A 27,342-nucleotide genomic window follows, 5' to 3' on the forward strand; every position below is an offset into this window, starting at 1 on the left:
ATACTAAGAAATACTTGTCTTCAAATAATTTTTCAATTGTCATTATCAAATTGATACAAAATCTTTTCTTATAAAATATACAAAATTTTAAATCCAAAAAAAAAGAAAATTTATAAGCTTTTTATATTTTGTGAAATATTATATTATATAAAAGGATAATTACATTATAGCATTATAAAAGATTAATAAAAGGATAATTTTATTTTTATTACTATTATTTCAGAAAATTTATTTTCTATTATATATATACTAAAAGTACTGTAAATTGCGTGGTTGGTTGTACTAATAACAATGATATAAAAGCACGCACTAAAAATATATTATTCATAATTTTATTTCTATTAAATCAAAATGCTTCTTTTTATATTAGGATCACTTCTTATAATCTATGCTGGCCTGATAAGCTGGATATTTTATGGAAAATAAAATGTTTCATTACACAAGAAAAACTGCTATTGTTAAAGTTTACCAATATATACCTTTTATGTTATGTATAATTCATGTAACAAATTATGTCAACTTTTTTTTTTTAACTATATTACTTTATCTTTATTAGAATTTTAACTAAAATGTCATCTTATATATTTTATGAATAAAATTTTTTTTTTTATTAAAAATAATAATATATTTTTTTGATAATTAGAAATCGACACATAAATAACAAAATTTTATATATAATAGTTCCTTGTTTTTAATAACTTTCTTTTTATGCATCAAATGTTTTTTTTAAATAAAATAAAACATTTTAGATACTTATTATCATTAAACAAAAAAATAGAAATAAAAAGAATTAAAATAAAGAAAACAAAAAATATACCATTTTATGTTGTCTATCATTAAAAAAAATTTCATTAATTAAATGTTGAAATGTAGTAAAATATTTTAATTTTAAAATTTTATCTTATAATTTTATATTACGTCATTCATAAAAATAATTAATGTAAAATAATGGCAAAAAGCAAACATAATTAAATATTTAAATAAACATTATTCTTTTGATTAATTTATTCTGATGTAAATGTTGAGTTAAAAAAATAATTAAATAAAAGTTCACATAAAAAATTAAGCATTTTTATTACTTTAATTTGATTTATTAATATTAATGTCTTTAATATATTCTTCAGAATTAAAAGATCTTTTCATTTTTTTATTTTCTTCATTATTTAGATTTAAAGATTTTTTTGTATTTTGTTTGTAACTATTTGTTTTTCTACTTGACCATGTTCCAGCATTGTACTTTACTTTAGTTATTGCCTTAAAACTTTTGTTCCTAAAACTTCTCATAACTTTTCTAACTTTCTTTTTTGCAGTTTTTGTTGTATTTCCAAAAAATAAATACCAAATTTTGTGTTTTCCATCTTTTACTTAAATAAATTATTTAATGGCAAACAAAGTATTAAAACTTACAGTTATAATAAGATTTTGATGCATGATAATTTAATATACCAACAAAAAATAATATATATGCTAATGTCCAAAGAAAAGCAAAACAGGGATATATATTTTTTCCATATTTATTTATAATCTAAATAATTAAATGATAAAAAAAAAATGTATATAATTACCTCATTAATAGCCAATGGTGACAAAAGTGTAGCCAGTGCTTTAGAAATAAAAATATAATTAATCTTCTTAACATCAGACAACTTTAAATAAGCTAAAATAGTTGGAAATATTGGTCCGATTCCTATTCCATATAATGTATAAATTATATTAACTGATATAGGAAAATTAAAAAGACATGAAGCCATTGAACATATAGAAATTGAAGTTGTTAAAATAAATAATTGATGGTTACGTATAAATGATAATGATGAAACAAATTTGGAAATAAATAAAAAAAATGTAAGAAAACTTAAACTTGTAAATAATTTCCATTGTTTGATACAATAATATGTAAGAAAAAAAAGAGATGAATCCAAACAACTTATAGAAAAAATCATTAATGATGAATAAACAATTAACATTTTTTGTAAAGGATTTTCTTGATAATCCTGTGATATGACTTCATATCCATCTGAAATGTTTTTTTTTAAATTTATCTGTAAAATTTCTTCCTTTTTCCAGTAATAAAATAAAAGAGTAAATGATATTTTAATGATATGAAAAGAAAATTCATATATTTCTAAAATTTTTATATTATGGAGTCTTGTTGAACAAATTAATTTATTATAACTAGTATCTGATTCTAAAATTATTGAATATGAATGTCCAAAAAGAGTTCCCAAAAAGTATCCAAAAGTATGGTAAGCTCCATTAATATATAACAAATTTATTTTGGAATAATTTAATTCATTATACATTATCAGGTAAATCATTATTTCTATGAGATGATTACACAACTCAACAATTATTATTAATACAGGAAAAATGTAATTATAATCATAATTTAAAAAAAATAAAATTAAATGAATAAATGTTTTAACTATAAATATTTTAATTATATTTTGTATGTTTAAAAATTTTTTTCTCAAAAAATAGATTATAACACATAATGCCAATTGTGGTAATCCAAATAAAAAAAAAGTTGGAGTATGTGGAGTTTCATTTTTGGATATTTCAAATGGAGCAATTGAAATTAGAAATTTGTCAAATCCACAAAATAGCAAAATTCCATGAAAAAATATAAATCTATAGTATGATTCAAATTTTGAATGATTGAAAAAATTAAAAATTTCTTTTTTTAATATCATTCTTAATTTTTTTCTTTACATGATAAATATAAATGAGATGAAAACAAGGTGATAAATGTAATTTATAATATTAAAAATGAGGAATACTTATATTTCCTGGATATTAAAAACTTTTTTTAATTTCAATTTATTAAATATTTCATATAAGATTGTATTTTCATAGAATAATTTTATAGAAAAAATTTATAATCTTTGTTTTCCGTTTATTTTATTTAAAACTTTTTATGAGGTAAAATATATTATGATATTTAGTTTTAACTTTGTACATCATTTTTAACTTATGAATACATAAATCTATTTTAATTAAAAAGGAAACCACATAGATTCAAATAGTCATAATAATTTGAATATCTTTTTAAAATATAGTATCAATATAATATGCATTATAAATAATTTAAATAATGAAGTATTTTAAACTTACTTTCAAAATGTATTATAAATAAAGTTTTATAAAAAATTTCACTTTAATTACAAAAGAATATTTCTTTAACTAAGTAAAATTATTCATATGATACTTTGCCAAAATAAATTAAAAATCATTTCGGAGATATATATTAATTTACTTTTATCCATAATAAATTTTATATTTTTTTTCTTTTGTAGACTAATTTATTAAAAGAAATTCAATGAAACTAATCTCGTGATAATGTGATAAATTATAATTCAAATATTTAAAAATGATAAATATTTAGGAAAAATTTCTGTTTCTTGTTATATCATGCTTCAAAATTAATATACAAACAAGTAGATTTTTAAATATAACTACTAATTAGATTTTTTTTGAAGGTCCACATTCAAATCATTCTTAAGATATAAAAAATTTAAATAAAAATTATAGGTAAAAATAAATAAAAATTTATTTACATATTTTTATCCAAAAAAAACAACTCTACCAAAATTTTTTTAAAATAGTAGGTTAAATAATTTCAAAATCAATAAATTTCTAACATTTTAAAAAATGATTTCCTGATATTTAAACAATTTTCACATTTTATTTTTCATCAATTAAAATTCTAATGGATTTATTTGTCTGTATACATAAATATGACTTGTGGTCAAAATGTTATTGATACCGCTGTTGTTGATTCCACATAAAGTTTTGTTGTTGCATCATTTGTTGTTGTTGTTGTTGCTGTTGCTGCTGTTGTTGAGGGATTTGATGCTGTTGCTGTTGTTGAATGTATTGTTGTTGTATTGGAATCATATTATTTTGTCCCTGTGATTGAATCATTCGTCCTTGTTGTTGTATCATCATCCTATTTTGGTCATGAGGAACAAAGAGTTGTTGCTGTTGTTGGTTAAATTGATGTTGATTCTGTTGAATCATCATTCTATTTTGATCTTGTGAAATTATACGAGATTGTTGTTGACTTATGAATTGTCCATTTGGACCACGAATAGTATTTTGAACAACTGGTTGTTGTTGTTGTTGCTGGAGTATCATTCGATTTTGATCATGTCCTGTGAATATTTGCTGTTGATTATATTGATTCTGTTGCATTTGTACAACATTCTGTTGATTGCCATCATTAAAAACATTTACCTGTTGAGGAGGCGGTTGATTTAAATTTCCAGAATGATTGTTTAAATGACTAAATTCTGTTTGATTTGCCATTGTTATATTTGAAAATTGATTAGATTTAATGTCTGGTTCAGAAATTTGCCGTACCTGATTATTTCCTTGTTGAACTAATTTATTTGTACCTATATTATTAATTAAATGTTGTTGAATTTGTATATTTTGTTGAGGTATATGTTTTCCTATTATTTTTTCTTCATTTTCATCTTGCATAAATTCTCTACGAGGATAAGGAATTGGACCACCACGAAAGACATCTAATGTAGGTTTAGGTGATTCTTTAAAAAAAGCATCATTTATAGCATCAATTGCTGAGATTCTTTTTAACGGATCAAAAGTTAAAAGTTTTTGTAACAAACTAAATCCTTTGTCATTTGTTTTAACTTTATGTTTTTCTAGATATTTATATAATGCACACTCTGAAAATGTTTGTCTTTTAAAATCTTTTGACAACCTTTGATATTCAGGCATTTTTTTGAGATCTGGCCAATCGGCATCTTGTGGATAACCCATAACTTGAAATATTCTACTCAATTGATCTTTATGATAAGGACTACTTGCTTTAATGTCTTCTTCACGACAAAAAAAAACGGGCTCAGATGTTAGTAGTTCTGCAAAAATACAACCTATTGCCCATATATCTATTGCTTTTGTATAATGTTTAGCTCCAAGAAGAAGTTCAGGAGCTCTATACCAAAAAGTAACAACTACAGGATCTAAATCCGCTAGAGGTCTCACCGGAGTATGAAATGTACGTGCAAAACCCATATCAGCTACTTTAACTCGACCTCTTTCATACGGATCATCACCCATAACAAGAATATTAGCTGGTTTTAAATCTCTATGTAAAATCCAATTTGTATGCAAATAATGAATACCATCTAAAATTTGAAATAAAAGAGATTTTACCATAGATTTTGGAACCATAACTGCTTGTTTTTTTTGTTTAGCATTTCTATGAAATTTTATAATATGCCAGAGATCATGTTCTGCATAATCAAATAACAGCCACACTTTTCTTTCTGGACTGAGAAAAACACGATTAAGTTTAATAAGATTTGGATGGCTAAAATTTTATATAAACTATTATAAAAGTATTATCTACCTCAATTCTCTTAGTAAAGCAATTTCTCTACAGGAACTCATTGAAATACCATTTCCTTCAATAAGTTTTAATGCATATGTTTTACCTTTATTTTCAGGTGTTTCAAATCTTGGCGTCGCTTTATAAACATGTCCATATGTACCACGGCCAATTTTAGAACCTCGAAATGAATATAGCAATTCAACACGTTCTCGTTTAGATGCTAATTCATCTCGAAATTTGGTATCAATCATTTTTCTATAAAAAAAATTATTAAAAAAAGTTATTAAAAATAAAAAGAAACATTATATGTATAACATAAAAAATTGAGGCAGATAAAAATACTAGTCATACACATATGTTTTTAATGTATAAAACAGTAAGGATTAAATTAACTAAAAACTTTTAAGTAATATGATGTTTATTAAATTTAAAAAAAACCATATATTTATAAAAAAAATTTTTTTGATTTAATAGAAAAAGTTTTATATATTTTAAATAGTAATTTCAATTTCTATCAATAATCAATTCAAATGAAATCAATCAGAAATAATAATTTCATAGTTTTCTTCAATAACAAAATTTATATTTCTTAAAATATTTTTTTAAAATTAAAAGTTATATATTTTTTTAATGTTTTTTAAAGACAAAATATTTATTTTTAATACAATTCGTATTAATGTAATTTATTAAAGCTAATTTTAATAAAATAAAAATATACAATTGTATAAATTTAAAGATAAAGAATTAAAAATTTATTTTAATACATTATTATTTATTAACTGTTTATGAAAATGATACCAAAATAAATTTGTTTATTTGTCAATTATTAATGATAAATCAGTTACTTAAAAATTATCATTTATGATAATTATTCTAAAGTGGACTATAAGCAATAAATCAATTAATATGTTAAAAGTATATGTACTAGAAAAATAATACTAGTGAAAAATTACTTTAAAAAATTGACTAAAAAAGATTATAATTTAGCAAAACAATTTTTAATTATAGTAAAAGTTAATTTGTATTTAGGCAATACAAAAAGGACAGTTATATAGAAGTTAAAAATAGAAAATCCAATTCTGGTTCCAAAGATAAATTATTAAAGAACACATTAATAATTTTCTATGAAACGTTTGAAATATGTTATCCAACAATACATATTTCAAAAACGAAAATGGAACATCGTCACCAAGGCGGCACAACATCTCAATGTAAATTTCAGTTTTAATATGGAATAAATTTTTATAAACTTTTTTTTTTCTCTTTTATTATATTTAATTTAAAAGTTAATATAAATAATTATAGCTTAAGGACTTCAGATATCATTTGTATACACTTAAAATTATTAAAATTCAATTACTAAATTTATTATCAACTGAGATTACAACTATATTTATAATGAGAAGAATAAAATTATAAATTTAATTTCACGTGAAGCCAAAATCATTTTTCAATACGACATTTTCTGTGGAAACATTTATATTTTAATAAATTTTATAAAATAAGGTAAGGTGAAACAATTATTTAAATAAGATATTTTTGAAAATTACTACTATTTTATTAAAATAGTAATTTTTTGTTATTTTTTTACTTTTTATATATATAAACTTTTTATATTAATAAGCTTACTATTTATAAATCAGATAATTATGTAAATTTATTTTTTATCATTATATTTTTTTACACAATGTATACTTAATAGCACTGATTGCAAAATCTAAAACAAAGAATTATATTATCTTAAAATATTTTAATTTAATTCAAGGATAAAATAAAAATATCAAGAAGTTTATTTTTTTAAAGATTTATTTTTTTTATGTTTTTATTTTAATTCATGTACTATTTAACATGATCCAGTAGTCTTATTTCGAAATAGGAAATTTGTCTTTTTAAAATGGCATTCACCTTTTCTTTATAAAAACATTAAAAAAAATTAGCCTTGTTAATTATGTTACTTTCAATTATAGTTAAGCTAACAACATCTGCTCTTCTATACGTTTTTAATTGTATTTCTAAAGTTATATCCCTTTTTAATACATACAAAAAATCTGTTTAAATAATTTGTTATAATATACGTAATTTAAACTATGTTAATTATAAAAAATCTATTTAATTATTTATTTTTTTATGCCTTAAATGATAAAAATTGATTTTTTTATGTCTGGCATTGAAATACTTTTCCAAACTGTTTGACACTGTTGATTAAAGTACGCTAATACGTGTCAGAATAAATAAGAAGAGATCTATTAATATTAGATATTAATAATTTATGTAATATTTATTAAAAAAAAACAAATAATCGACAATTGATAAATTATTCGTTATAGATTTGTAGGGAAATATTTTTTTTATATTAATATTAGAATTGTTTACAATTAAACTTTATAATTTTTTTTTTGTTTTTTATTTTTTTATTAAAAAAATCATTAAAATAATGATTTCTTCATATTTGTATAATTTATTATTTTTTTTATTAGGTTTTGCTTAGGTATGAAGTGGCAGTATACTTTGCTGCTCCTATTTTTTATATTAAAGTCAACATATTCATCTAATAATGATGGTAAATTAGTAATCACATCATTGGTTGCTCAATGGAATCATACTTCTTTTATTGCTGAGATTGCAGAATTTATTGGAAAAGAAGATCCTACATTATTTTTTAAATATATTGATTTATTAACAGAAAAAAATGATATTAATATTGATAATCTTGAGAAAGAATATGAAGTAGGAATTAAGTTGGCTGGAGAAATACTTTCAGAAAGCAGACTAGATTTATTAAAACTTTCTCTTTCATTAAGAGTTGCATCACCTGCAATAGAATTATTTCAAAAATTAGGTAAAGAAAAAATTGATGGAAAAAATTGTATTGCTTTTGTTGAAATTGGTGATAAGTTTATATGTTCTGCTAATGAATTGGAAGAAATTTTTACAAATGGTAATAATCTTAATGCTGAAACTTATTCTATTGATCATATTTTTTATTCAAAAAAGATAAGAAATAATGAGATTATTGGTACTATTATCTTGTATGGAAATTACGCAAGTAAAGAATTTGGTCAATTATATAATATTTGTAAAAAAGCTTCAAAAAATGGAAAAATTAATTTTGCTGTTAGATTTTATGATAGTCAAGAAAAACCAGATGCAATGCCTGTTTCACTTTCTGGTTATGGAGTTGAACTTTCAATTAAGAATACAGAATATAAGGCAATTGATGATAGTAATGAAAAAAAAGATAATTTTGAAGATGATTTACCAGAATTGAATGATGTTCAAGGATTTAATTTTAATATTTTAAAGAAAAAACATGTTGATCTTGTGGAACAACTTAAACAACTTAAAGTTTTCTTAGCAGAATCTGATGAATTAACTCCTTTAAAACAATGGGAGGTACAGGATATTTCTTTTCAAGCAGCTCAAAAAGTTTTTAACGAGCCTAATGCAGAAGCTGCCATTGAAACATTAGTTGATATTTCTCAAAATTTTCCAATACGTGCAAGATCTATATCCCAAGTAGCAGTTGATCCAAAATTAAGAAAAGAAGTACAGGAAAATCAAGAAAGGTTAAATGATGAATTCGAAATTAGTCCGGGTGAAAATAGTATATTTATAAATGGTATAAATATTGATGCAGATTCTCTTGACATTTATAGTTTATTAGATACTCTTAAACAAGAAGAAACACTTGCAAATAGTTTTTATGAAATGGGTTTTCGACGAGAATATCTTAGTTTATTGTTTAGTTTAGATTTCTCTGAAAGTAAAGAATCTTTTGCAGTTGATTTTCGGGAAGCTTTTCCAGAATATATTAATAATCTTGATAAAGATCCTGAATATAAAAGAATGGGAAATTCAGTTAAACTTATGCTTCAACCATACTTTCCAGGAATGATAAGGCCTATTGCTAGAAACTTTTTCAATCTTATATTTGTTGTTGATCCTGGAAAGGTTGATCAAATTGTTTTATTAAAAATTGCTCATTCATTTTATTCACATCAAATACCACTAAGAATTGGTATTATATTTGATGTTTCTAATGAAGATGATGTTAATGGAATGAATGATATTGGTGTTGCTGTTGTTAATTTTTACAATTATGCTAAATCAGAAAAAAATGCTGCTAAAGCTTTAAATCTTTGTATGAAAATGTTTGACAGTCTTATGGATGATCTTACTATTGAAAATATTCATAAATTCTTTAAAAAAAATTTTAAGGATGTTGAAATAGATGAAGTTTTTGGTAAAGATTCAGATTACAATCAAGGAAGAGCCACAGGAAGATCATGGATTATTAGAAGTGGTTTAGGAAAATCACCTAAAGTTTTATTAAATGGTGTAGTTTTTGATCAAAGTAGTTTGTCTGCTGATAAAATTGAAGAAGCTGTTATGAATGAGGTTAGCAAACAAACACCATATATTCAAAAAGCTGTTATGAATGGTAAACTTACTGATAAGGATAATGTAATGAATTGGATAATGTCAAGACCAACTGTTTTGTCAAGATTAAACAATAGAATTTTAAATAATGGTGGAGAATATTTAAAAATGACAAATGTAATGCCATGTAAAGTTAAGAATGTTAATGAGTTTAACAAATTAAGTGATGTAGAAAAAACTCAGTGTATTATCACTAAGATGAAATATTTTACTAGAAGTGATGTTGAAAGTACGAAACCTTTAACAATATGGCTTGTTGGTGATATGGAACAATTTGAATCTCGTGAAATGCTAAGAAACGCCTTAAAATTTTTAAAAAAGAGTAAATTTTCTAGAATTGGTCTTATAAATAATCCTAAAGATGGAATGAAAAACTTTGGAAAAGTCACAAAAATAATAAACAGTATAATTAGATTGCTTCCACAAAATATAATTAAACAAATATTACCAAAAATTTTAGCTGAATCTGTTATTAAAAAAATTGAAAATGATCAATTTTCGATAGATGAGTTTGCTGTGAATGGTATGTCAACTGATAATTTCAATAAAGAAGCTAAACTTTTATCTAATGAACAATTGAAATTTGAAGTTAGTTATGCTAAATCAGTTTTAAATCTTAATCATGGTGACAGAAAATACATTGTAAATGGTAAATCATATGGTACACTAGAAGAAAAGGAAATTGTTGAAGTCGATGATTTTGATCTTCTTGAAAAAATGGCTATATCAAAAGGTGCTAACAAAGTAGCTTCTCAAATCGATAGATGGGGTGTTGAAAAAGATAATGGAAAAAGTAGTGATGTTGTTATGAGAAGTATCTCTGTTATTGGTAATTCTAATACAAAAAAAACACGTCATTGGGTTGTTTTGGCTAATGATCAAAAATCAGTTGTTCATTCAATTTCTCAAGATGATAAAAAAGCAGTACTTGATATAATTGTTGTTACAGATCCCTTAACTAAAGGTGCTCAAAAATTAAGTGCCATCCTAAAACTTATACTTAGATCATGTAATGCTGACTTAAAAATTGTTTTAAATCCTCAAGATAAATTAAGTGAACTTCCTTTAAAACGATTCTATAGATTTGTTGCTGATCAAGAAATTTCATTTACAACAGATGGAAAAGTTATATCTCCTGTTGCTGTATTTGAGAATTTACCAAAAAAACAATTATTAACATTGAATGTAATATCACCAGATTCTTGGATGATACAACCAATCTTTGCAGAGTACGATCTTGATAATATAAAAATGGAAAGTGTCGAAAAAAATATTGTTGCTAAGTTTGAATTAAGAAATATACTTCTTGAAGGCCATTGTTTTGATGATATAACGGGTTCACCACCAAGAGGTTTACAATTTGAATTATCAAATTACAATAGAAAAATAAAATATGATACTATTGTAATGGCTAATTTAGGTTATTTCCAATTAAAAGCAAATCCAGGAATATGGAACTTAGAGTTACGCCAAGGAAGAAGTGAAGAAGTATATAATATTGTTGAGCATAAAAATACAGAAAGTCAAAATGGATCAATTGTAAAAGTAATGGTGGATTCTCTTCCAGGAAGAGTAATAAAAATAAAAGTTTCTAAAAAAGCAGATAAATTAGAAGAAAATCTTTTGTCTGATGACAAAGATAGTTATGAAGATGATGACGATGAAGAAAATTCAATTTGGTCATCAGTTACAAAATATGTTAGTGGTGAGAAGTATGATGAAATTAATATTTTTTCTTTGGCCTCAGGGCATATGTATGAACGTTTGATGAGAATAATGATGGTATCTGTTATGAAGCACACGAAACATCCTGTTAAATTTTGGCTTTTAAATAATTATGTTTCACCACAATTTCGTAATTCACTTGAACCAATGGCAAAGAAGTATGGTTTCAGTTATGAATTAGTTGAATATAAATGGCCTCGTTGGTTACATAAACAAACTGAAAAACAAAGAATCATGTGGGGTTATAAGATTCTATTTTTAGATGTACTTTTCCCACTTCATGTTAAAAAAATTATTTTTGTTGATGCTGACCAAATTGTTAGAACTGATTTAATGGAACTTATGAATTTTGATCTAAATGGAGCTCCATATGGTTATACACCATTTTGTGACAACAAAAAAGAAATGGATGGTTTTAGATTTTGGAAAACAGGATATTGGGCAAATCATCTTGCCGGAAGAAGATATCATATTTCTGCTTTATATGTTGTGGATCTTGTTAAATTCAGAAAAATTGCTGCTGGAGATAGATTAAGAGGACAGTATCAAGGATTAAGTGCAGATCCAAATAGTTTGGCTAATCTTGACCAAGATTTACCTAATAATATGATTCATCAGGTTAAAATAAAAAGTTTACCACAAGAATGGCTTTGGTGTGAAACATGGTGTGATGAAAAATCAAAGAAGAATGCTAAAACAATTGATTTGTGTAATAATCCTCTTACAAAAGAGCCAAAATTAGATGCTGCACGAAGAATAGTTCCAGAATGGATTGAATATGATGAAGAAATCAGAGAATTATTGGAAAAAAATAAAATATCCAATTTAGTTAAAGAAAATGAAGATAAAAATAAAAATACCCACAGTGAATTGTAATTTATAAAATTATTGTAGTAAATTATTATCTATCTCATTTTTTAAAATAAAATATAATTTTTGTCTTAAAATTTATTAGTATATTATTTTTAAATGGATTATGAATATTCAATACATTTATATTTACATTTTATACACGTATAAAATATAGTAGCACCTTCATCAGCACTTCTAGTTTGTAATGTTGTATAAGATGCTTCATTAAATTCACATTTTGGACATATATGCTCAACAATTGCATCTCCATTATCTTTTCCGTCACTTTCTGAATCAGCAATAGATTTCGTGTATACTGTTTTAGCTGTCGTTACCTTTAAACCATTAATTGCTAAAAAAGTTTCCTATTAAAAATTATTTTATATATATTTACCATCAAATTTCCATGATGTTGAACATTGCTGACATTCTACTTTGCAGGGAGCCGAAGATGGGTAAATTAAAAATGTGCCGCAACGACCACAAAATTCTGAATCTCTTGCAAACATACTTTTAAATAAAAATAGTTTATTCAACTAAAAAAATTTCAATATTTTTGAAAAAAATTTACATTATTCCAATTCAAGTTAACTTATCGCGATAAGAATTTAAGTTGATTTTTTTTGTAAATATTATTGTTAGTTATCCTAACATTAAAAATATTATTTTATTTTTTTTTTAACTTCTATTATTTAATTTAAATAATGTCTACACGAATTCCAAGAATTTTTCAACCTGGTAATCCTCAAAGAAGAGTTTTCCTTCCTGATTTTTGGATGAAATTAGTACCAACACCAAAATTTGGTAGAGAAAGAGTTCCACCTAATGTAGTTAAATTTGAAGTATCTTTACAAATGTCAAGAAATGACGTTCGACAATATTTAGAAAAAATTTACAAAATTCCTGTTTATGATGTAAGAATAATGAATAAGATGGGTGATATAACGTGGTCTGCTCCATTAGATAAAAATTTCCGTAGAGCTTTATGGAAAGAAGAAGATAAAAAAATTGCTTTTGTTTATATGCCAAAACACATTAAATTTGAATATCCAACTCTATTTGATGATGCTAAATTTGAAAAAGAGTTAGATGATATGAATACACAACAGGATTCTATTGTAGACAAAGGTTCTCCGTTTTATAATTAAAAATAGTTTATATATAAAATATTGTTACATATTTTTTAGATACATCATTTTTGTTTTTAATAAAAATTATTTTAAACTTTATGTTGTTATAAATATAAATATAGATAGATTATTTAAAGTATATATTTATTATCAAAATATATTTGACAAGACAATTGAAATATAAATTAAATTTATTTTCATACTTTAAAAATTATTTTTTTTACTTATTTTGAAAATATTATATAACATCAGGTTATTGGAACAAAAAATTTTTATTTTAAAAAACACTTTTTTTTTTATAAAACATATTTATAAAATCAAACCCTTAAAATACAGTAATATTTACCAATCTTCAAATATTGCCAAATCTGATTGAGATGGTTTTTCTTTTAAAAAATTATCATCATCATTATAACTATCAAAATTTCCAGCAACTGGATATAATGTTGGCACTACCGGTGGTGGAATACCTTTTTGATATAATAATTCCCAATCATAATTACTAAACCATGGGTGTGTCTTAACTTCTTCAGCATCTTTTGGTCCACAACCTAATCTTTTACTAGGATCTTTTTTCAATAATTTAGATATTATATTTTTTGCATTTATTGAAAAAATTTTTGGTGGAAAAGACATTATTTCATAATTTTTTATTTGTTCATAAAATTCTTTTACATTTTCTCCTGGAAAAGGTGGATCACCAGTCATCATTTCATATATTAAGATTCCTAAAGCCCACCAATCTACTGAAATATTATGTCCGGTATGTTCTATTATTTCAGGAGCTAAATATTCAGTTGTTCCACAAGTTGTGTAAGATCTTAAAAAAATAAGTTTTTTTTTTTAAATAATTAAAAAATTATTTATTTTAAACTTACTTATTAATAATTCTTTTAGAAAATCCAAAATCTGTCAATTTTATATGACCCTCATGATCAAGAATTAAATTTTCTGGTTTTAAATCACGATAAGCAATAGAAGATTTATGAAGATATTCAAGTGCCAATGTAATCTCTGCTGTATAAAATTTTGCCATTGAACTAGGAAATGTTTTCATAGTTCTTAAGTAGGAAAATAATTCACCTCCAGGAAGAAATTCCATAATCATATTAAGATTTATCTTATCCTTAAAAGTTTCATATAACCTAACAATAAATGGATGGCGTATTGATATTAATATTTTTTTTTCATTAAAAACATGTTCTACTTGTCTGTTTTCAATAAGATGTTTAATATTCATAGATTTTAATGCGTAATATTTGCCATTTACTTTATGCCTACATAATTGTACTTTTCCAAACGTTCCAGTTCCTAAAATGTTTACATTTCATATTAATAAAATTTTATCAAAAAAAAAATGAGTGGGATCAAAAAAAATAATAATAAAAGAAGTAATAAAGATTTTAAACTTAACATTGAAAAGCTAAAAATTAATACAATGATAATAAAAATTAATATAGTAAGGATTAATAAAATATATTTAATCATTGGTGCTATTTATCATTATTTTATAGTGTTAAGAACAATAAAAAACTAAAAGAAATGTGTTTAATTTAAACAATATGTAGGTGTAATAGCTACTTTATGTAATATTATATTTATTTCTATTATAAAAAGAATAAATATAAAAATAAATATTATTAATGAATTATTTTTCAAAATGAAAAAATATAGTTTACTATCAATTATAATTAACAATAATAAATAGATATTTAAAAAAAAAAATATTCAAATAAAAGCATATAATAAAAAGTATCAATAAAGTTATTATAAAATTTATGAAAATAAATCATAAATATAAAAATTTAAAAAAAAATAATACAAATTTTTTGTTGTGAGGGGAAATTTTTTAAAGTTGTTTAAAAAATATTATTTATCAGTAACAATTATATAAAAATATATATATGTATTATAGGATAATAATTGACCTAATGTTTATTCATGTGTAAAATTAAACTAATGTTATAATAAAAAGTTAGTTTAAGTATGATAAATTGATATTTTTGAAAAATAAACTAAAATTTTCCAAATAAATATTTGTTATTTTTTTTTATATCATAAAATAAATTTATGTAAAGTTATTATTCACTTTTTAGATATTATTTGGAGTAGTTTTTTTTTTTATTTTTTTTTTTACAAAATGTTTTTGAATGGATAACAATTTTAGATGAATGAATCATTTATCATTTAAAAAAATATGATATTATCAGTTTGATTTTGTGGGATAACAAAATTATCATAATATTTAGATATTGGATAATAAGTAAATTCTTATATATATATCTTATATTTGTATTAAAAAATTGTGAAACTTTGAGTTGATAAATTTTAAAAACTCTAAGAATAAGTAAAGATTTATAATGTTTAGTTATTTGATAATAATGAATACATAAGATTTTTATTATATATAATTTTATAATAAAAGAAAATTTAAACGAAATTTATATAATAAAAACTTACCAATTGTGGTTACTGTAAGAAGGCAATCAATTAAATTACCTTCTTCTAAGTCCGATAATTCAAATTCAATTTCAGAACAGGAAGACATTTTTTTTTTATTTAGTAAATAAAGTTGTCCTTTTTATCTATATAAATATTTGATAATAACAATAAATTAAAAATAATAAAAGTATCACAAACCGTTGATAAATAAACGTTAGAAGACGAATAAAATTAAAATTAAAAATAAACAATTTAATATATTTTTTTTTATAAGATGACTATCTTTTGGCAAAAGCAATTTTAACGTTTTCTATAGATATTTTGTATTTTAATTTCCGCCCCAATTTCAATAACTGATAGAGCATAACAGAAACAATTAAATATATGTATATCTGAATAAGATTTTTAATGTACTTCATGAGTTAAAGTCTTTTTTTTTTAAATAAAAATAAAAAAAATAATATAATATTTAATTTCAGAATTATTAGAATATAAATACAAAACTTATATTATAGACAAATTTTACGCTATATAAATATTTTATATACATATATATTTAGAAAATTTTCACCTTATTATATAAAAAAAAAAAAAATAAAAGGAAATTAAAATTTTTGTGCTTATAATTTTAAATAATTTTAATAAAAAAATAAAGTAATTCATCTTTAAGACATAAAACATTAAATTCTAGCTGATCTAAAAAAAGAAAATGTAAAATAATTATTCTTATCATTAAGAGAGAAAAAAGAGAAAAGAAATGTTAACTTATTGAAATAATTGTAATGTTAATTTAATTTCATTCGTTAAAATACTACTAATTTTTCTAATTAAAATATTATAGAATTAATATATGCAATATATTTGTAAAAAAAATATATTATAATAATTAACTTTAAACATTTATATTCGTTCACATTAATGAAGAAATGTAATTTTTTTAATTATGAATTTTTAACTATTTTTAAATACTCTGTTAATATCATATATATTCTAAAAAATTTTTAAAATCATAATAAGAAAAATATAAAAATTATTTTAAGTGTGCAATATATATATATCCTAAATAATGACACATTAAAATAATACTTTTTATTTACAAAATTGTAAATATAATTTTATTATTTTTTTTTTACAAAATAAGTTCATTAAATTACAAAATTTATATACTATTTTTTTGTTGTAGATTAATAAAATGAAATCAATTTATAAAGCTTACTTTTTTTCTATCCAATAAAATTTATTTATTTACACAAAAAATTAAAAGAAAAAAAATAATTTTTTTCTTTAATTTTGGGTTATATGAAATATTAATGGACAATACCACATTTTATAAGAATAAAAAAAAAGTAAGTATAAATCTAAAATAAAGAGAATAAATTATGAATTTTTATTATATGATTAAGAATAAAATTTATTAATGAAATAACAAAAGATAAGGAACGCCATCATAACAATATTTAATAACTTATTATATGACAATATCAAAAAATCTTCTTTAGTAATAAATATATTTTTAGATATAAAAGATGTATAATATTTTAAAACTATCTTTAGTGATGAATTTTGATAAATAAAGAAAAATAATAAAATATAATATATTAAAGATAAATATTTAATGTTAACTACATATTTTATTTTAAAAATTATAAGACAATACATTATAAATTAAATACTATGGAAGTATTTTTTTTCTCTAAATAAAATATTGAAAAAAATACTACATAAAGAAATAAAATTTTTATTAATGTATAATTTAAACATCAAAGAAAGTAAAAATTTTTTTTTTATACAAGTCATTTTATTGTTTAAAAAATAAAGCTTTTATAATAAATTTTCAAAATAAATTAGCTAATTTAGTAAATTTATATATTCTATTAATCTTGTACTCATAGTAAATTTATAGATATAATAAATATATTCTTTTGTATTTTCCTATTAATGACCTAGTAAACATATTAAATTAATAATTTAACTTATTTTATATTAGCTATGTTTATATTTTCAATTTTACAACAGAAGTTTAAACTTGATATTTTATACGTTTAGTTATTGGCACGTTTGTGTTTAAATAAGTTTCCTGTTAATTATATCTCATCAATTTAATATTAAAAAAAATTATATATTTTAGAATAATAAATTTTTTTTTATATTAAATTTTGTTAGAATAATTTAATTGTTTTATAATAATATTTATTGTACAGAAAAACAAAAATAAAAAGAAAATCTTGGTGAATTTTTTTATCAATGTTAATTTTTTTTTTAATAAAAATAGTTTAGTTTTAATTTAAAAATTATAATTATTTTTTAAAATAATATTTTGTAGTAAGAAAATTTATTAGTTACATTTATATACGTTTGAGTTTTAAAAATTTTTTTTTTTTCTATTTATAATAAATAATTTTTTTCTTCGATAATATAAAAATAGCTTATCTTACAAAAAAAATATATATTCTTCTTAAATTAATATTATATACATTTTAAATTATTTGTATTGTATTACAAATGTGTGACATTTCGGAGATATTCTAAATGAATATATAAAATTGTTGATTTAAATAATTTTATTGTAAGTGAGCAGAATATAAAATTACTTATAAATAAAAATTCAGGAATATTAAAACTGTATAAATATATATATTTACTAAATAGAATAATATAATTATATTTTTTTTTATGAAAAATCATTACTTCCGCAATTTTTATAGTTTTATGTTACAATAAGATAATATAATAAAAAAAAAACGAACCAAAAGATCAATATCATATAGTTAAACTAGCTAAAGTGATTTTTAAAAAAAAATGCAAAAAGCTCTCTCGTTTTTCTTTAAATTTTGATACTTATATTGTTATAATGTGCTTGTATTTATTTCAAATTTTACTTCTTGTAATATTGAACATAAATGAAAAATAAAACATTAGAAAAAAAAGTATGTTCTATTTACTTTGTATTTATTAGAAAATAGAATTTAAATTTATGTATACTTAAATTATTATTATTAATATAAATTATAATTATACTTATACTATGATAAAAAAAAAATATTTGAATAAGTACTAAGTGTTTTTATATTATATAGTTTTTAAAAAAAATATATCTTTAAATAATACATAATGTTAAAAATCTTATTGTACAATCTTAGAAATAACATTTAAATTTATATAACAAATAAAAAAAAAAATAATAATAAACTTAAAAGATTTCAAAAGACAACAGTTAATTAAACAAAACATTTAATAAATATAATTGTCAACTGTTTCAAATGACAAAATAATTTAATTAATTAGGTGAAATATTAAATGTCAAGAAATGTATAGTGTCATATAATATTCTATCAATCTTAAATTGATATCTTTATTCTATATGTCAATATAAAAAAAATTCTTTTTTTTTTTAAATTCTGTTGCTAAAACAATTTAATTCTACTTATCTACAAATAATATTTTAGAGTTTCTTTTAAATTTTAAACATAAAAATTAAAATATATAGTATGTAACATATTTTTTAAATAAATAAAATCTTGTAGTTTTTTTTTTTTTAAAATGATTCATTATTCAAAATGTCAAGATTTTTGAAATTTTGTACTTATTTAAATAAATAGAAAAAATTAAAATGGCTAGTAATTATCAAGATAAAAATTACATGGAATTATAATAAAAAAAGTAATTTATTAAAAACTATTAAAGCCATACATCTTTCTTTTTTTTTATTATAAAATATTCATTTAAAAAACAAGTAAATTTTACATACTTTTTTACTAATTAATATTATGTTTAAAAAAAATAAATGTTATAATTTTAATTTAAAATAAATATTTTTTTTTTTATTTTTATTAAAATAATGCAAAGAAATAATATAGAAAAATATTAGACGAGTGATTTATGATACTTCAGCTTTCTTAAATATTCTGTCAATTTTTTTTTTACTTATCAATAATTTTATGTTTTAATCTTTAATTTTAAAATGCCCAATGAACAATGGTTATTTAAGATGTATTATTCATTTATCCTTAAAAAAAATAAGTAAATTATTCAAATGTTATTCTATTTTTAGCTAATACAAAACTTTACTACAATATCCTAAGATAAATTTATTATTTGTACATGTATTTGTTAAAGGGTATACTTTTTACCAATTTATATATAAACAACATTAAAAATTTTTTGCAAGTTTTATGAAAATTTATATTAGCTTTCCCTTTTTTTTTAATTAAATTTTTGTTTATATATAGATTAATTTTTTTTTAAATTATTTTATGTCATTTTCATTTTGAAAAACAATTTTTAAAAGTTCTAATGGTAAGTTTAGATAATTCTTAAAATCAAAGAAATATATTAATACACATAAATGAAGATAATAAGTATTTGAAAGAGGAAGATGAATTTAAAGAAATTATTTTTAACAATATTACAATTAATTGTGAAAAAAAGTTAACGATATTTAAATTAAATTCTTCAAAAACGGGAAATGTCAGTGGTAGAATATGATATTTCAACAAAGACAAAATAAATATAAATGTGTAGGTTGAATAAATGAAATACACGTTGATAATTTAACGAGTTTCAACGTTTATTTGCAACTGATAAAAAAAAAATTTTCAAATTCAAATAGTATTTTTGAAGCTAATAGTATAAGGAATTCAAAAAAAAAGACACTACAAATGACTGTTTTTTCATACTACTTTATACAATATAATCATCTGAAAATTTATCAAATTCTTTTGGAGAAATTGTTACTATTTAAAAAAAGATGAAAAATTATAGAAAGATATTGAAACATATTTAAGGATTAAACAAATAACGTTACCAGAATTATCAAGATATAATCCTAAAATAAAGATTTCTCTTACATCTCATATTGTATTAAATAAATATAAGCAATATGATGTTAAAAGTTGCATTGTTGATCAATGGTCTTTGCCTTTTGCTGATTTCAATTGTTGAAATTCCTCTGTAATTAATTTAAACTCTATTTATGCTAATAAAACACTAGAATAGTCAAGTATTTATATTAGAAAAAAGAAGAAAGTTCAAAAATTTCATTATCAATTAGTGAAAATGTACAAAAAAAAAAATTACCGATCTTTAAACATAAAGATAAAATAGTTGAAAAATGTATAAATTTTTAGGCTGTTTTAATTAAAAGTTTAACAAGATTAGGAAAATCTACGTAATATTTAATATTTATTAACATATACTTTTTTTTTTAAATTACAAAACAAGTACAAAATTAACAGAAGTTTATATACTATCAACTAGTGTGTGTTTCTCACACGATGGTTAATGACTAGTTAAATATTATTTTAATATCAAAATAAACTTAAAAAAAATGTTTTTTTAAAAAATATTTCAAAAATGAAAAAGATATAGAAAGTTAATAAAACTCAAAATGTAGGACTAAAAGTTTCCTAGAAAAGATTTATTTATTTTATTGATAAGTCTTTCTTAAAAAAGTCATGATTCTTTAAAAATTTTAAGCCAAACTTCAAAAACTTATGATTTGCTTAAAATTTATTATTTATGAAACGTTAACATCAAAAAGGACTTCTCCACCTTTTTTTATCTTTAGGCTATATTATATTACAAAATTATTTAAAACAACCATTTTGCAACAGATGCTAATGTTGCTCCTTTTTGTACTTTATGCTACAATACTTTTATGAAAAAATTACTACACTTTCTTGTTATCAACGCCTTTTTTAATGTTAGAAATGTTTTTTTGAATATTAAAATTTTGAAAATAATTTTCATAACACATTTATTCTCTATACATATTATAAGATATACAATTTTAATAACTTTTTTATAAAAATAAGATTGATTAAACAGTTGCTTTTTTACAAGTATTGTGCACAAAGGAGCAGAAAATAATTTTATTTCGATATCCTACAACGAAAGTTATAAAGAAAGTTATATGTTTGAATTATGTCTTTTACATGTTAAAAGTTTGTGCCATAGTTTTCGTGATTTAATAAAATGGCCGATGTTGCTAAAGAATCTAATAATATTTCTAATTCACCACTATCCGCGTCTAACTCCGATCATTTGAATGAGACAGTTGTCGTTTCAGAAAATAAAACTCAAATCATTTCAAATGATTGCAGGCCGTCTTTAGAAGGTGAATTTGATAATATCCAGAAAAATGAAGAAAACTATGTATTCGGTAAGAATGAAAAAGAAAGAAAATTTAGAATTTTTGGAATTAAATTTCCTGGAGGTTGGATGGATGATGAAATTGTTTCATCTATTTTACTAAAGTCTGAATCCTTCTATTTAAACTTCAATAAAACGTATCAAGATGAAGATTATCGTCAGGGTGATATAAATATTACTTTTAAAACTTTATCAGATGCTGTTCAAGCTTATAACATACTTGAGAAAATGACTATTGATAATGTACGATTAAAAGTACATGCATCTTCTTATTTTGGTAAGTTTTTTTTTGACAATATTATATTATAATTTGAAAGTTTAGTAAAGGCTATGACACATTTTAATAACAAATTTAAAGAGGGAAAAGAGAATGATGAAACATTAAATATAATTAAAAAACCATTATTTGTAATTAACAATGAGGAACAAAGAGAAGAATTTTTAAGAAGATTGTATGCAGTAGATATACCTGTTTCAATGTCTGAAGAATTTATTGATAATGTTATAGAAACGTCTAATATTGAAGATTACACGACAAAACCTGATGTTATTCCTGGTGGATATTTACAAGCAGAAATAATATTTAAAAATAAACATATTATTAAAACATTAATAGATGAATTTAGAAAAAAGTTAAAAGAAAGAGATGATTCTCTTAAAAATACAAAAATTTTAACAGCATCAGAGTATTTATTGTATATGAGTCAAAGAACATATAATGATGATGTTCCAATCCAGTCAGATGTAGCCAATCTAGTTAAAGAATTTTCTGTAGAAGAAATTGCCATAAAAATCGAACAGGTAATTCTATATAAAAAAAGTGCAATTTTGTTTATTTTTGTAGTATATGATGAAGCGACCAATAAATTGGCGAGAAGTTGATTCAAAAGATGATATGTATAATATATGTGATACAGTTTCTAGACAGTTAAGAGGACTTCCAGATTCATTGTTAAAGGAATCAATGATGCTTACATTAATTAGAGCACGGGATGGTCCTCAAATTCCATTAAATAAAGTAAAGATAAAAAATTTAATAAAATTATGGAAACAAGAATTATTGAATGATAAAATATATGATCGGCCAACAAAATTTAAAGGTTCTTCAGCTAATTATGTTCCAATTTTAGATGAAGATAGAAAAAAAAGAAAAAGAAATAAAAGAGATAAAAATGTATTAAAAGTTCAAATGGGTATAGGTTCATTCTTACAAAAAGCACATAATGAAAATCTTATTAATAAATATAAAGATACAGAATTTGAGGAAGAAGATGAACCTATGGAAGAACCTTTAACTAATGAAAATGGGGAGCCATTGTCATTTAGTGCTTGGTCACAAATATCTCAAAGTGATAAAGAATTGGGTGTAGTAACAATGGATCCAGAAGAAATGAAGAAATATGTTAAACCATTAAAAAAAGTAGTCGTAAAAAAAAGAGATACTACTGAAGAACATAATAGTGACACATTAGGTGAGATGAATGATGAAGACAGACAACTTCGTGAAGATAAAGAAGAAGGAGAAGTTTCAACTGATGAAAGTAGTAGTTCGGATGAAGAAGATCTTAAAAGAGCAAAGAAGAAACGATATACTAAATCTGTTGATGGGCGTAATATATCCGATTCAGTGCAGTCATCTCACAGTAAAGAAGAACGTGATGAAATTGGAGTGTTAATAAACAAATTCTATGAATGTCGTGTTCATATTATAGAGAGTTTAAATGAATGTCAGAAAGCTGGATTTTTGCAATATTTAAAACATACAGCAAAATCAGATATGAATCCTCAATTAGTTAACAAAATTTTTGCTGAATTGGGAAATCTTAACAAGTAAATTTTATTTTTAACACTATTGTTTTTTAATTAAACTTCAATAAATATTTTTTTTTCTTATAAGTAAAAAAGTGTTTTATTTTTGTAATTATAAATTTTATTCTATTATACCAAAAGTAACGCCAATTGATTATTTTTGGACAATATTTTAATTGAAATTAAAAATTTCCTATTTATTTTACTTTGTCTTTAAAGATAATTGAAAATAACAAACAAACCATATTTAATAAAAATTGAATAATTATTAAAGCTAATGAATAATTTAACTGAAGTAAACTATTATCAGGATTAAGTCCATATATTAAAAATACTGTGATCATTTGATTATATAAATAAATAAGATAATATAAAATAATTTGACTTATTAGTGAAAGCAATGTAAATACAAAAAAAAGTAAAGTGTGTTTTTTAAAGTTTTGTAGCAATATGGTTACAACATATCCGTTAGTTAAACTGAAAAATAAGTGAAATGTAAAAGCATAATATTGACTACTTTTAAAACCATATAGTATTTCAACATCCAAAATTCTTCTAATACAATATGACTGATAATGACATCCAGAAACTATAACAAAAATAAATTATTATTTTAAAGTTTATTCCTACCAATATTTTTGTATGCTAGATTTTCTTGGATAAGTGTGCTAATAGAAAATGTAGATATAGCATTGAAAATAATGTACAAAACAAAAACAATTTGCATTGACTGTTGATGAACATGCTTATAAATAAATGTTTTGGATGATTTTATTATTTCTAAATTCATTTGAAACCTAAAAAAAAATCTTAAACATTAAAGTAATTTAAATATATTTTGAATTTAATGTAATGTAAATTTTCTATACTTAATTTTTAAAATATAACTTTTATCTTATAAGAAAAAATATTTTAATAAAAATATACATAATAAAAAAATAGTAATTTATAAAAAAATAAATCAACTAAAAATTTAAATAATATTTAGTTTACTAGATACCTTTTTCTTAAGATAAAAATAAATATCCTAAAGTAAAAAAATATTTCATTTTTATTTTTAAATATATATATAAATTCTTTTAAATTTAACAAATTAAAAATTTACATAAAAAAACCATTAAAAACATTAAAAAAATTTTTAATCTTTTAAATTATTTATATTTTAAACATGAATTAAATTTATTGTTTTAATATAATTTTTTATTTATATAAATATTTGTTAAATGTGTAAAAAAAGAAAAGAATAAATATAGATTATCATAAATATTCAAAAAAAATGTATCTGTAGAGTAAGTAATTTTGTGGTATACCAGAATTTATCCAATATTTGAAAGATCAAATTTCATTTTCTAATTTGTACCATATTTAGTTTCATATTCATATTATTTTATGAAAAGATTTTAACTTAGATTTATGTTATTTAAATTTAAAATTACATATGTTGATATATTAAAAACTTTTTTATATTAATTGATTTTAAGAAAGAATACTTTTACTTTTATTTTAAGTTTTTTATAAAATATTTAATTCATATAATAATGTTAAAAATTTAAATATATAATTTTTTTCTATTAAACTTTAATTAATAATTAATTTAAAAGACAAATAATATTAAAAAATCAATGATAATTTTCATTATTAAATAAATTGTCTATCGAATACTTTATATTTCCGATCCAATTTTATACTTCACTTTTTTTTATTAAGTATACAAATGTAAGTTTAACAATGTAACAAGTAAACGAAAGTTAGATTTAATGGGGCATGTTGTTCCAAATAAATGTCCTACAAATAAAATAAATTCTTGCTAATTTTTAATCGTTTCTTATTTTTTAGGAGATTCAACCTGGGTGATTTATTGATTTGAGTTTGCTAAAGTTGATTCTGCAGTATGCAGAAACCAATATATTTATTAAATAGGTAAGTTAAAATGTTAATAATAATAAATATTTTTAGATGCCTATTTTTAAATAATCTATTTTCATGTCGGACAAACTTTATTGCAAGCGAAATACAGAAAAAAACTACTAATAATATTTTATCTTTAAATTTACAAGATAATTTAAATAAGAAAACAATAGATTTTAGTGCTCTTACGTCAACTGAGGATTTTGGTCTTTTATTGAATGAAACAGATGTTTATGAAAATAAAAAAAATAATCTTGAAATACCAACACAACCAAGAATACTTGATTTTTATTCAAGCCTAGATTTTTATACTGAGGCAGAAAAACAACATATTGACTTGTTCTCATTTCTTGATGATGTTGTACATATTGAAGATACTGAAACCACAGAAGATGTAGTGAAAATTACACTTGATGGTGAAAGAATTAATAGTTTTAATTTAGAAAAAATGATAGAATTTGTTAAAAATGATGATTATGAAAATGTTGTTGATGAGTTAAACAATAAAAAGTGGCCTAAATTTGCTAATAATCACCATTTTTTAAATAATATTTTGAAATATGTAATAGAAAATAGTAGTTATGATGAAGCTAAAAGGGTAATAGATGACTTTGCCAAATCAGATTATACAGCATACCTCCAAAATTCTGTGGCTTTTTGTTATTTCACAAAAGTACTAGAACAAGAAGATTTAAAAACTGTTATAAATGAGATTAAAAGATTAAAAGAAATCTTTCTTGTTGATGAAGTATCAATGTCGGCCAATTGTTTAGAAGGCAAAGAAGTGAGAAAGGATTCAGATATGTTAGCACAGAAAATTTTCGATAAAGCTTTTGAAATGAAATATTCATTATTAGAGATTGAAAAATTATGGAAAGCATTATTGTCACATAACTATATTTTTTATAAATCACTTTTTTTTGAATTTGCAGTATCAAAGTTGTTAGAAGAAAACAAATATGAATTAGCATTAATGTATAGGGAACGCCAATTTTCTGAATTTTTAAAATCTTCCTGTTTTTCTTATTTTTACAAATATTTCATTACAAATAATATTTCACCAAAAAGTAAAGAATACAAGGAGTTTATAAGTAAAGAAGTGAAGATGAGAAATTTAACAAGCATTAATATAGATATCATTGTATGTCTTTTGGAGATGGATGAAGGTGAACGATTAAAGAATGTTATTAAAAAAGCATCTTTTACTCCTTTACAATACAAAGCAGTTTTAAAAGAAATGATGCTCAAGGATCTTAATGATAAATTTTCTGATTTTATGGCATCTTTTAATGAAAAAGTAGATAAAAAGTAGAATTATTATTATTGTTTTTTTCAAAATGATAGGGTTTAAATTGTTACGTTTTTTAGTTAATATTAAAATAAAGTATTTTTCATAATAGTTTTTATTTTTTTTAATAGTTTTTTTTTAAATTAAATTTTGTTTTAAAAATAATTAACTTATATAATTTGAGTATTATGTTATGATTATGAATTTTTGAGTTAATTTTATGACTGAGTTCTGTAGTA

At 21.5% G+C, this 27,342-nt stretch overlaps 9 protein-coding genes across 9 annotated transcripts; 4 read left to right on the forward strand and 5 right to left on the reverse strand.

The window, feature by feature from the left end:
• Positions 1-1,080: 1,080 nt before the first annotated feature.
• On the reverse strand, positions 1,081-1,751 carry SRAE_1000129500 (Hypothetical protein; the record flags this gene model as incomplete). Its single annotated transcript, XM_024648232.1, has 3 exons — positions 1,081-1,364; positions 1,408-1,525; positions 1,566-1,751. The coding sequence occupies 3 exons, from the start codon at positions 1,749-1,751 to the stop codon at positions 1,081-1,083; spliced, it is 588 nt and encodes a 195-aa protein (XP_024502231.1).
• A 2,005-nt stretch (positions 1,752-3,756) lies between these two features.
• On the reverse strand, positions 3,757-5,610 carry SRAE_1000129600 (Cyclin-dependent kinase 19; the record flags this gene model as incomplete). Its single annotated transcript, XM_024648233.1, has 2 exons — positions 3,757-5,338; positions 5,378-5,610. 2 exons carry the CDS (start codon positions 5,608-5,610, stop codon positions 3,757-3,759), a joined length of 1,815 nt encoding a protein of 604 aa, XP_024502232.1.
• Positions 5,611-7,849: 2,239 nt separating this feature from the next.
• On the forward strand, positions 7,850-12,400 carry SRAE_1000129700 (UDP-glucose:glycoprotein glucosyltransferase 1; the record flags this gene model as incomplete). Its single annotated transcript, XM_024648234.1, has 1 exon — positions 7,850-12,400. One exon carries the CDS (start codon positions 7,850-7,852, stop codon positions 12,398-12,400), a length of 4,551 nt encoding a protein of 1,516 aa, XP_024502233.1.
• Positions 12,401-12,498: 98 nt separating this feature from the next.
• On the reverse strand, positions 12,499-12,885 carry SRAE_1000129800 (DNA-directed RNA polymerase I subunit RPA12; the record flags this gene model as incomplete). The annotated part of the gene is made up of 2 exons (XM_024648235.1): positions 12,499-12,728; positions 12,771-12,885. The coding sequence occupies 2 exons, from the start codon at positions 12,883-12,885 to the stop codon at positions 12,499-12,501; spliced, it is 345 nt and encodes a 114-aa protein (XP_024502234.1).
• A 195-nt stretch (positions 12,886-13,080) lies between these two features.
• SRAE_1000129900 (39S ribosomal protein L23, mitochondrial) lies at positions 13,081-13,524 on the forward strand (the record flags this gene model as incomplete). The annotated part of the gene is made up of 1 exon (XM_024648236.1): positions 13,081-13,524. The coding sequence occupies one exon, from the start codon at positions 13,081-13,083 to the stop codon at positions 13,522-13,524; it is 444 nt and encodes a 147-aa protein (XP_024502235.1).
• A 324-nt stretch (positions 13,525-13,848) lies between these two features.
• SRAE_1000130000 (cAMP-dependent protein kinase catalytic subunit PRKX) lies at positions 13,849-16,054 on the reverse strand (the record flags this gene model as incomplete). The annotated part of the gene is made up of 3 exons (XM_024648237.1): positions 13,849-14,326; positions 14,385-14,817; positions 15,967-16,054. The coding sequence occupies 3 exons, from the start codon at positions 16,052-16,054 to the stop codon at positions 13,849-13,851; spliced, it is 999 nt and encodes a 332-aa protein (XP_024502236.1).
• A 5,867-nt stretch (positions 16,055-21,921) lies between these two features.
• SRAE_1000130100 (Hypothetical protein) lies at positions 21,922-23,932 on the forward strand (the record flags this gene model as incomplete). Its single annotated transcript, XM_024648238.1, has 3 exons — positions 21,922-22,375; positions 22,421-22,899; positions 22,943-23,932. 3 exons carry the CDS (start codon positions 21,922-21,924, stop codon positions 23,930-23,932), a joined length of 1,923 nt encoding a protein of 640 aa, XP_024502237.1.
• A 172-nt stretch (positions 23,933-24,104) lies between these two features.
• On the reverse strand, positions 24,105-24,634 carry SRAE_1000130200 (Hypothetical protein; the record flags this gene model as incomplete). The annotated part of the gene is made up of 2 exons (XM_024648239.1): positions 24,105-24,496; positions 24,538-24,634. 2 exons carry the CDS (start codon positions 24,632-24,634, stop codon positions 24,105-24,107), a joined length of 489 nt encoding a protein of 162 aa, XP_024502238.1.
• Positions 24,635-25,798: 1,164 nt separating this feature from the next.
• SRAE_1000130300 (Hypothetical protein) lies at positions 25,799-27,127 on the forward strand (the record flags this gene model as incomplete). Its single annotated transcript, XM_024648241.1, has 2 exons — positions 25,799-25,827; positions 25,864-27,127. The coding sequence occupies 2 exons, from the start codon at positions 25,799-25,801 to the stop codon at positions 27,125-27,127; spliced, it is 1,293 nt and encodes a 430-aa protein (XP_024502239.1).
• Between the last annotated feature and the right edge of the window lie 215 nt (positions 27,128-27,342).

The sequence above is a fragment of the Strongyloides ratti genome (genome assembly GCF_001040885.1).
Source record: "Strongyloides ratti genome assembly S_ratti_ED321, chromosome : 1".
NCBI lineage: Eukaryota > Metazoa > Nematoda > Chromadorea > Rhabditida > Strongyloididae > Strongyloides > Strongyloides ratti.